The 12,423-nt window shown below is 35.7% G+C and overlaps 1 protein-coding gene across 1 annotated transcript in view; it reads right to left on the bottom strand.

The window, feature by feature from the left end:
• CLVS1 (clavesin 1) overlaps nt 1-12,423 on the bottom strand; it is a 111,143-nt gene that overhangs the window by 46,731 nt on the left and 51,989 nt on the right. Inside the window, exon 3 of the mRNA XM_004697581.2 lies at nt 7,073-7,247. Within this exon, the coding sequence (XP_004697638.1) occupies nt 7,073-7,247 (175 nt within the window). The remainder of the gene's footprint in view (nt 1-7,072; nt 7,248-12,423) is intronic.

Raw genomic sequence — 12,423 nt, 5'->3', positions numbered from 1 at the left:
GGGGGCGGGGAGGCAGTTTCACCCTGTGCTATAGGGTGGCTATGCCTTGGAATTTAAGTGCTCTACTGCTAACTGAAAGGTGCGTGCTTCAAACTCACCAGCCACTCTCAAGGTAAGCAATGTGGCTGTATGCTGCTATCATGATGTACAGCCTTGAAAACCTCTGTGGCGTCCTCTTCTGTCCTATAGAATCACTATGAGTAGGAAACTACCAGACCGCAAAGAATATGAGATTTTATCTTCCTTCAATCTCACCCATCTGAGAACTAGCTAATCTGCCTTTCCTTAAATCAGTGTAACTTTCGACTGACACTCAGTGAAAGTGATATGCCTGTCAGGTGCAACCAGGATGAGAAGACCTAGAAAAGGCATATTCTCAGGGATGGAAAATCTGGCTACGTAGGCCAGCTTTTCTTTGGCCATAATAATTTTCCGATAAATTCAGACCTCTAAATCAACCTTTGGGTTAATTTCTTGCAAACAGGAGCATCATTTCGGGCATGATCTGGCCAGGAATGATCTTAAACCTGAAACAATTGCTTCAAATCTGGGCCATATGCTGCCCCTGGACCAGCCTGTTGTTGTTAGGTGCCATTACGTCAACTCCGATTGACCCATAGCAACTCTACGCACAACAGAATGAAACACTGAACGGTCCTGCGCCATCCTCACAATTGTTCCCACGTCTGAGCCCATTGATGAAGCCACTGTATCAATCCATCTCCTTGAAGGCTTTCCCTCTTTTCTGCCACTTCAATTTACCAATCATGATGTCCATCTCCAGAGATTTGCTTTTCTTGATCACATGTCTGAAATATGTAAGATGGAATCTTGCCATCTTGCCTCTAAGGAACTCTCTGGCCTTACTTCTTCCAAGACAGATCAGTTTGTCCTTTTAGCAGTCCTCGAGTCCTTTCAGTGTTCTTCTCCAGCACCACAATTCAAAGACATCGGTTCTTCTTCGGTCTTCCTTATTTAAAGTCCAACTTTTATGTGCATATGACGCAATGGAGAATACCATGGCTTGAGTCAGGCACACCTTAGTTCTCAAAGTAACATCCTTGGTTTTTCAATACTCTAAAGGAGTATTATGCAGCAGATTTAACTAATGCAAATCTTTTGATCTCTCCACTGCTGCTTCCATGAGCATTGATTATGAATCCATGAGAGACAAAATCCTTGACAACTTCAACCTTTCCTCCACTTATCATGGAGAACATGGGTTTGTATATATTTGTATTATGGCTCTTACTTCATTAGAATTTTACTTAGCAAAGGGGATTGCTGGATCATATGGAATTTCTATTCTTAGTTGTATGAGGTAGTGTCATATTGTTTTTCACAGTAGTTACACCTAATTACAGCACCACCAGTACCGTATAGAGTTCTGATCTCTCCACTGTATCTCCAGATATTGTTCTATTTATTGATTTAGAACTTGGCTGTCATTGTCAGTCATTTGGATGTCATATTTGGTGAACTATCTTAGAGAAAAACAGACTAAAAAAAATCAGAGGATGGGGGTAAAAATCAAACTTGCTACCTCAGTGTTGAAGAAGAGCAGAGCATCAGGAAAAAATTTATTGGAGACATAGAGAAAGTGAACAACACAATACCATACGGAACACATTTGGATTCCTGTATGCTAATGAAGATAGTTATGAAAAGAAATCAAGAAAACAAGACCATTGACAATAAAATAGATACAATTTTAAAATTCACTGTCATTGAGGTGACTCCGACCTGTAGGGCAGGGTGGAACTGACCCTGTGAGTTTCTGATACCGTAAATCTTAATGGGAGTAGAAACTTCACTTCTGATTTTATATGTAGAGAATAACAGGGGTCTATAAAAGGACTTTTGGAAACAATTGAGGAATGTGGTAAAGTAGCAAGATACAAGATTAGCATGCAGAAATCCATCAGATTCCTATATACTACTGAAGAGTTTAAAAAATGACATCAAGAAAATAATACCATTTACAATAACCACATAAGAGAAATACCTAGGAATAAATCTAACAACAGAAATAAAAGACCTATGCAAAGAAAACATTCTTATAAGAAACCCAGAAACCTACACAAATGGAAGAATCTCCCATAATTATGGATAGGTAGGCTTAATATTGTGAAAATGTCAATACTACCTATAGTAATCTACAAATACAATTCCTATACAAATTCCAACACCATTCTTTAAAGAAATGGAAAAACGAATTCCCTACTTCATATGGAGCGTTAAGAGACTCAGTATATGAAAAGAGCTTCTCAAAAAGAAGAAGAAAATAGAAGGTTTGCAGTAACTGACTTCGAGACCTACTACACAGCCATCATCGTCCAAATGGCCTGGTCCTGGTATGATGATAGATACATAAGCCAATGGAACAGGATAGAAAACCCAGAAATAAAATCATCCACCTATAACCAACTGATTTTCAACATAGAACCAAAAAACATTAAATGGTAAAAGGACACCCTCTTCAATAAATGGTGCTGGAAAATCAGATCTGCATCTGTGAAAGAATGAAACAGGAACTATGCTTTACCTCAAGCACAAAAATAAATTTAAGATGGAATAGAGATTTAAATGTTACATAACAACATTAATAAATGAAACAATATATAAACCACTATTTTTAAATGAGGAAAAGAAAGTGACAAATTTGCCTGGATTAAACCAGCTGGCACTTCAGTGCTATTTATCTCAATGAGACACAGAAACACGACAGTGGTTGGTCTACTTGAGAGTTCAACGGGTTGAGGACAGTATCAACCGAGTCAATCACTCGGTGTATGGAGAAAACCGGAGTCCCAGAGGCACATGCCCAGATTGAATGGGGAAAGAATGGTCTCTAGACTGCTGCCAGAACACCCTAAATCTTCAAGGCTTTCATCAGCATGGCTATTTATCTACGCTCCCAATCAAAGGAGTGAATAGGCCAGGCTTAAAAGACCTAATGGGAACCTAAATAAATAAAAGAGAATAAGACCGATTAATTTGTAAGAAAAGGTTTTGTGTTTAATTTCTGGGTTTTTCATTTTCTTAAAGAGACCTTTTTGTTATATTATTAATATATGACATATTTCAACATGACCAATAGAATCCATTCACATAACTTTAAACTCAAATAATACAAAAGTTACTATTATTAGATGATAGCAGATGGTTCCCACACATAGCGATCCTGACCCTAAATACAACAAAAAGAAAAATACTTTCTGGCCCTGAATGGTCCTCAGAATTGTTGTTATGTGTGAGCGCATTGTTAGCACCACTGTGTCGAACCATTTCCTTGACAGTGTTCCTCTTTTACACTGACTTTCTTTTACCAGACATGAAATCCTTTTCCAGAGACTGGTCATCTACATGTCCAAAGCAGAGCTAGCAGTTAGCACAGGAAATCTGAGAAGTTGTAGGAAAAGCACTAGTTTAGTTCTTAAGAGTTACTATAACAGAAATGCCACAAGTAGATGACTTTAGCAAAGGGAAATTTACTCTCTCACTATTTAGGAGGCTAGAAGTCTGAATTCAGAGCACTGACACTTAGGAAAAGATTTCCTCTATCTGTTGCCCAAGAGACTATCCATGTCTCCTTTCAACATCTGTAAGCATAGCATTCCGTGGAGCTCTCCATTTGGCTTGGCATGAATCTTCTCCTTGGTGTAGGAGGTTCTAAGCACAGGAACCCCAGGTCCAAACGATATAATCAACTTTTTTTTTTTTCCTTTTTGATAATAGTAGTTCCCTCTGGTCTATATTCATCTCTCTCTCTCCTGTTTATCTCTTATAGGATAAAAGCAAATCCTTTTAACCTTGAAGCAACCTGAAGGAGTTTTTTTGCCTATGTTTATTGAAGGCAAAAAATAGATACTTGGAGATATTACATGTTTGGTCCCAGACCACCTCAATAAAGTGAATACTGCAATGAAGGGTGTCAAATGCATTTTCTGACTTCCCATCGCATATCATATTATATTGACACTAGACTGTGGTCTACTAAGTATATATTTAATGCCCTAAGTACTCCACAATAAGTATACACTGCTATACTAAGTGTATTACAGCATTATGAAAATTTTAAAAATACTGTGAGAATTACCAAAACATGACACAGAGATGCAAAGTGAGCAGATGTTATTAGAAAAATGGCATGCTGTACATTTACTCAATAACAGGTTGCCACAAATCTTCAATTTATAAATATTGCAATCCATCTGTAAGATGCAATAAAGAGAAACAATAAATACGGTTTTCCTGTGTTTTGCTTTTCATCTATCACAATCAGTTATTGGAAGCTCAACATTCTTCTTGATCATATTTACAGTTCAATTGAACATATAGGTGTTTAAATTTTTAAAAATCTTTATTAAATAAGTGAAAAATCCATTAAAATTGACCCAATTTACGAAAGCTAAACAAAACCCAATATAGTTGCCATGTAGCTGATTCTAATAGCAACTTACATCATTATACAAGATATTGTTATCCAGAAATCATAATACTTAAATGAAAGTATATCATTCACAAAGTGAAACAAAACTATATGCATCAAAATAAGGAACCACAGACATTTTTCACTATGAAGACATCAACAACAAAAATAGTAGGAACCAGTAGATTATAAACAGTCAAATGGAGCATATGGCAATTCATTCCCATAAGACAACAAGCTGTCTTAAACTTGGAAAGCAATCAATAAAAAAGCAAACAAACTTCAAGGAAAATTCTAAAAGTCAAACAAAGTAAAAAAGAGGGAAATCATAAAAGTCTGTTAAACAGTAAGATAAAAACAAAAAAAAAAACAATAAAGAAAGTTCATAAAAGAAAAGCAGTACATAAAATTATGATGAACAAAGAAACCAATAACATGATAAAAACAAGAAATGAATGATAGCAACAAAACCATACCTATCAATAACAACATTGAATGTAAATGGATTAAATCCACCTATTCAAAGATAGAAACTAATATAATGGACAGGAAAGCATTACCTTTAATATGCTACTCACAAGAAGTATGCATTAGTTATAAACAAAAACAGACTAAAAATCAAAAGGTGAAACAATATATCAAGCTAATGGTAGTCAAAAGAAAGCAGGAGTGGCAATCTTAATTCCTGACAAAGTAGACATGAAAGTAAACATCATCAGATAAACGAAGAAGGTCATTATATAATGATGCACGCAATACTTAAGTGAGAACATATAACCATGACAAACACTTGAACCCATTTAGAGATTCTTAAAATACACTAATTAAAATCTTATAGAATTGAAGAGCCAAATAGACCATAACATAATATTACAAGACTTTAATACATCATTTTTAAGCAAAAAAAGATCAAGAAAGAAAATCAACAAAGATACACAAGAACTAAACAGCACAACTAATCAACAGGTCCTCTTATATATGTATATACAGAATGCATCACCCAATAAGAACTCAATACACATTTTCCCCCCTTAGTGCAAATGGAATGTATTCTAGAAAAGAATATGTGTTAGGTTATACACATCAATCAATTTCAAAACATTGAGATACTACACACTCTCTTTTCAGATCACCATGCTATTAAATTAGAAATCAACCACAGGCCAATAAATACCCTCCCCTAATTCAATTATGTGGAACCTGAACAATACTTTAAAATCACTGGGTGATTAAAGAAACATAGAACACAGTTTAAAAACTACTTGAACGGATTAGAATGAAAATACAACACATCAAAATCTCTGGAACACAACAGAAAAGAGGGCAATTTATAGCAATAAGTGTACCCATAAAAATAGTTAATTAAAATAAACAATACATAGCCTACAACAATTAGAACAAGACTAGCAAAAGAAACCCTTAGATACAGAAACAAAGAAATAATAAATATCAGAGGAGAAATAAATGAATCAGAAAATTTAAAAAAATTAGTAAGACAAGAAATTAGTTTTCAAACCATTTTTTAATGGCAAACCTAACAAGTGAAAAGTAGGAGAACAAAAGCAAATATGATGAATAAGAAATGAAATGGTTTATCAAAGGGCTACCAGGCTGGAAACTGGCCAAGACCTAACAATAAATAAAGCAGCACTCCGCACACTGAAGTATCATGACCATGGCTCTCTCAGTCTCGTACTTTGAAGACATTAGTAACAGATTCTTAATCTGAGAATTATCCAATATCCATATTTCTTTTATTTCCAGAGCCTGTTTATAGCAGCATCTATGGAAAGGGGGTTACCACTTTGGGTGAGTTCTCATAGGAAAATAGAAGTTTTATAAAAGGAATTAATCAAAATGCAAGAAAAGTTTTAAGATAAATACATCTTTAAGAAAAAGATAAAATGCTATCTATAGAAGGAAATCCAGAGACTGACTACCCTAACCTTCACATAGCATAAAAATCCCTTCCCCAATTTCCTGACACTTGGTTATACAACCTGGAGGTGAGTCTTGTCTGTTTCTTTTGCACCAAGTGAAAACACTTGAGTGCAAACACTGAAAGAGCACAGTACACTATAGGAAGTGACCATACACAAGGTACATTTCTGGGGTACAAAAATGCCTCTGAAAAAAACTAGAAAACCCCATGCGACCTCTATGTAGGACTTGTTTATAAAGCAGATATTTTCTAATTTTAGTTTCAGTGAACTTTCGAATGGATTGGGCTGATATCTCTTAGCTTTATGCATAACTGCTATACTAGGTAGTTTGTGCCTGTGGCAACTCAATTCCAAGTTATTAATGGAAATGAAGGATTTTTAAAAAAGCATAGAAAGAGGTCCATAAGAGAAGAGAAAGCAGGGAAGAGGGGGTGGAATAGAATACGAGGATGGGATGGATGAGTAGTTTGAACTGTTGAATGCATAGTTGATAATCTGAAATATAACCACCCTCCCCCAACATAATTGGTAACAAAACAAAAACAACTCAGACTAAAGTAAACATATGGCGCATCACAAATAAATTTTATTCAAAATTTTCCTTTTCCATACTGAAGACAAATACTACCCTGGTAGCAATAACACGGAAAATGTAGGTGTCATGGATAGCCTTATATTGTACACTTGTTGGACATACCTGTAACCCTTCAATGGCCAGTTTGAGGATGGAAGGTGTTAGTTTGGAGGCTTGTTTGAAGGAAAAATTACTCCAGTCTATAATTAAAATGAAACCATTTATCTGAAGCTCTGCATCTTCAATAAGGACTTCCAGTGAGAGCAGGATGGCCCGCAAGATGTCTGTGAAGGCGTTCCTATGGCCAGAGCAGAAAACAGGCTGTTGGTGAGACATGGTAGCACGTTGCTGTGAGATCTCTGGCCTTCTCATATCACTGCTCCTGAGTCTAGATTCAGGGTAATATTGAGTGTATCTAGAACTAGTAAAAATGAATCTACTAAACTGCAATATTCAAGATTCAGAGGATAGAAGCCTCCTTTTAGTCTGACTCCACCATCACCCTAAACATAATGAAATATGGTTATCTGTTCCTGTGGCTAACTCAGTCTATAGCAACAGCTTTATGTTGTATAAATGTTTTCCTGACCCATCTCTCTCCCTCTTAGGGTCATGGGACCTTTCGGAACATAGACTGGATAATGATCACAGTGATAATGATCACAGTTGTGCCCTCCGTGGGTGCACAGAGAATCAATCATACATGAAAAATAAGGAACACATCTACATCGGAAGTTACTGTTTTAATTAAAACTTATTTACCTGGATGCTGAAATTTTTTTATTAAAGTATAACATTCATATAATGATAGCTTTTACCTTTTATTCACGGGTAGGGAAAAGTAAGACAGGCATAAGGGTTGATTTTTCACTATAGGTCCACAGAGCAATTTGGGAAGGAAATTGTTTGGAGCACACCAGTAAGAATGAAAATGGATAGACACGAATGCTGAGTAGAGCAATAACTCTCCAATGTTTCTTGTGCCTTCAAATCACATTCTGCATTTCCATGCATCAGCTATTTTTTGTTTTTAAAATAAACTTCTTCATGTTTAAATGATGACAGTCATCCAGCATCAAATACTATCTGTCTTGAGAATTATCTGAGCTATGTAAATCTAACAGTTTATGCTACTCATCAAATAATTATGGAGTAGAAAAATATAGGTTTGGATGTAAAGCGATAACAAAATCTGCTACTCTTTTGAGACATCATTGACATCAGAAGGCAAGTCTTGCTATGAAATCTGTGGGAAATAAGAGTTTTGAGCATTCCATACTGCTTCCAATTCTAACCAAGTGTCATGACTCAAGATTAGAAATCAGGAAATCTATAGATAATTGGTGAGAGTTAACAAAATACACATTATAGTAACAAATGAGTACATTGTATGTTCTACTTTCAAAGAGGCCTCAACTTCGTTGAAGGGGGTGCTACTTTAGCAACCTGGGCTAAGAGGGGCCAGCATAGTCGGTACACTCAGTGAAGAATTGAAGGGGAGAAAGCCTCCTGAGATAAACAATGGGTGTCTAGGAATGTGAGGGGTACTTGGGAGAAGGGAGAGTAAGACATTTCAGGAGAGAGAATTGACACCATTAAAATAAAGAAATAAAACTAATTTTGTCTTTTTTAATTCTTTAAAGACATCTATCTTTATAATCTATATAATCTCTAGACTAAAAGAAAAAATAGTAACTTCAACCATTTCCCATGGGAAATTATTTTAACCCTCCACTCCTCATCATTTTTATTAAATATGTTAATTTATTTACATAATTAAAGTCTTCATTAGGGTTTTGATTTTCGTTCACATAAAATAATCATTATCACACTGGTGGGCTGCTTGGGTTCATTGTGCAGCACGTAGTTACATGCAAAGCACTGGGCAGCATGCTCTGCTTTCCTTCTGGAAACTTTCTTGCCATGGCCTCCTCCCACTCACCAGGACCCAGCTCCAAAGACCATGGGAGATGGTGAATCAGGCCACTTTCTATTATTTCTCTTACACACCACTTGATGGCATTAACTTCCTCACATAACCCAGCCTCCTACTACCCTTAACAGCTGTAACAGTCGTTGAAGAGACACACAACAGACAACATCAGTACACACACACACACACACACACACACACACACACACGTAAAAAGTGAAAGCAGGCACAAACAACTGAATAACACTCAGATCTTAAGGAATTTACTCAACAAGTAAAGGCTCGGGAGCCGCTAAGACAATAGTTCAGAACAATGATGACCGGGTACTCTCAAAGGGAAAGAACTGGTGAGGACAACAGAAAGAGCACAAAAACTAGAAAAAAAATGCAAACCCTTCCGGAGAAACACCAAACAGAAAGTCAAGCAAAAGATAAATACTAAAATGACAAAATGACACATTTTTTAAAATGGGGTAATAGAATTGAAGCAATGGAAAGCCTAATTAGTGAGCTTGAAAGAAATCTCATGGCTCCAGGTTATGGGAGGAACAATCAACAGAAAGAGCAAAGCAGTCTGAAGAAAACCCAAGAATTGTGTAGGCACTATCAAGAGGAAAAACTTACACCTCATCGAGAAAGCATGAAATAAAACTCGTGTAACAACCTGAAAAAGGGATGTTACTGGATTAAAGGCACCAGACAAGAAACAGACTAACAGACTGGATAAGAAGATAAAACCCATCAATATGCTGCTTACAAGAAACATAGCAAGAACACAAAACCCAAAACATACTAAAAATCAAAGGATAGAAATATATATACTTAATATATATATTTGATATATGTGATGTTATATGATATATGATCATGATATATATGATATATATATCATGTTAAAGGTCACCAAAAACCAAAACAGGAGTGGAAAGATTAATCTCCAACAAAACATCTGAAGGTAAAATGAGAGAAAAAGAAGGGCACTGCAAATGTTTAAAAGGACAATAGGCCTAGAAAATATAGCCAAAATAAACAAAATAAGCCATCAAAATAAGTCAACCAAGTTCACAGAACTGAAGAACTAAGAAAAAGTAAACAAGACAATTAACCAACTTGACTTCCCCCAACAACACAGTGTACATTCTTTTCCACTCCACAGGGAACATTCTCTAGAATAGGCTATATATTAGGACACAAAATGAGCCTTAATAAATCAGAAAATATTGAGATTTTACAATACATTTTAGTAGACCACAAAGCTATAAAATTGGAAAACAACAATAGGTAGAGCACTGACAAAAAAGCAACTACACAGAAACCAAACAACACTGTTTAAAAACTACTGAGTGGTGAGATATGGAATGAACATTTTAACTTCCTTGGAACAAATGGTAGTGGAAACACAACAAATCAAAACCTCTGTAACACAGCAAACACAGTCCTCGGAGGGTAACTGACAGCAATAAGTACACCCTTGATAAAAAAGCAGAGAGAACCAATATCAGCCAAGAGAACCAATAAAAAGCAGAGAGAACCAAATCCAGCATCTTCAACTAGAACAAGAGCAGCAAACTAAACCTTCAGTCACCACGAGAAAATAAATCATAAAGCTAAGAGTGAAAATAAATGAATTAGAAAACAGAAAAACAATAGAAAATTTAAAAAGACATGATGGCGATTCTGCAAAATGATTTACAAAACTGGCAAATCACTAGCAAACTTAACAAAGGAAAAGAAAGAGAAGATACAAATATCATGAATAAGAGATGAAAGAGGTGACATCACAAAATACAGGCCGATAGAATCTAAAAATATATTTAAAAATTACACACGATTATCACATAGCATTAATTCCAGGCACACAAGGATAATTCAACATTAGAAAAAACAGTCTATGTAATCCATAACATAAATAAAACAAAGGATAAAATGATATGATCATTCAATTGATGAATCAAGGATATTTGTCAATGTTCAATGCACATACCAGATAAAAATGCTCAGCAAAATAAGATCAGAGGGGACATATTAAAAAACCTCTCAACATCTTCTTTAACAAGTACAAATTAAAGCATTTCCCTTGTAAATGGGAAACGGACGAGGATGCCCCTTATCACCACTCCTACACAGGACTATGTTAGATGTGTTAGCCAGAAGAATTAGACAATAAAAAGAAATCAAAGGAATCCAGATTGGCAAAGAAAAAGCAAAACTCTCCCTATTTTCAGATGATAAGATTTTCCATGTAGAACCCAACCCCACCCCCAAATGTTGGGAGAAAAAAAGCTATCAATCAAATTCCTGTGTATGAAGAGAGTTCTAAAAAGGTATGAAGAAAAAAAATGTCATTTACTATAGTCACATAAAAGATTACATACTTAGGTTTAAGCCTAACCAGAAAGAAAAGTTCTGTACAAGGAAATCAGCAGAACAATTTTACAGGAAATCAAGAGAGACCTACACATTGAAGACTATGCCACGTTTATGACTAGGAAACTTAATATCCTGAAAATGTCAATACTACCCAAAGCAATCTATAATTGCAGTGCAATTCCAGTCCAAATCCCAACATCATTCTTTAAAGAAATGGGGGAAAAATTATTAACTTCGTATGGAGAGGGGAGAGACATAAGATAAGCAAAGAACTCCGTAGAAAGAGTAGAGTCAGAGGCCTTGCACTAGCCAACCTCAAAACCTTTATTACACAGCCCTAATAGCCAAAATATCTTTGTGCTGGTACAATGACAAGTAAATAGATCAATTGAACAGAAAAAAAACCTCAGAAATATATACATTCACCTACAGACAACTGATATTTGATTAGGGGAAAAAAACAACAAAAACAACATTAAATGATAGAGAGCTCTTCAATAAATGGTGCTGGTAAAATTGGATCTTCATCTGAAGAAAAATGACAAAGAACCCATCCCTTAGACTATGTACAAAAACAAACCCAAGATGGATCAAGGACCATGGATGTAAATCCCAGAGCTATAAAGATTGTTAATGAGAAATAGAGACAAACCTAGGGGTCATGTTGCAGGGCACACACATACTATCACATATAACAAAGGAAACACACATAGTAGAAGACAGAATGGATGAGTGGGGCCTACAAAAAACAAGTCTTTTGTGCATCCAAATACTTCGCCAACAGAAAAGGCATTGGACAATATCCAACACCCATTTCTGATAAAAACACGGAACAAAATAGGAATCGAATGGAAATTCCTTAATACAATAAAGGCCACATATGAAAACCAACAGCCAACATCATGCTCAACAGGAATAACTAGAAACATTTTCTCAGAAAATGGAGAACAGACAAGGATGCCCCCTATAACCACTTTTATTCAACATAGTACTGAAGTCTTAGCCAGAGCCAGCAGACAATAAAAAGAAACCAAGGACACACAAATAGGCAAAGCAGAAATGAAACTCTCACTCCTCGGAGATGTTAAGATTCTAAACACAGAGAACCCAAAAGACTCCACAAAAGAATTGTTGGAAAAATGATACAAGTAACAGGATACAAGAATAATAG

Source organism: Echinops telfairi, unplaced genomic scaffold, assembly GCF_000313985.2.
Source record: "Echinops telfairi isolate 266 unplaced genomic scaffold, ASM31398v2 ScPeMD7_1;HRSCAF=3_0, whole genome shotgun sequence".
Lineage (NCBI taxonomy): Eukaryota > Metazoa > Chordata > Mammalia > Afrosoricida > Tenrecidae > Echinops > Echinops telfairi.
This window is presented reverse-complemented; position numbering and strand designations above follow the sequence as displayed.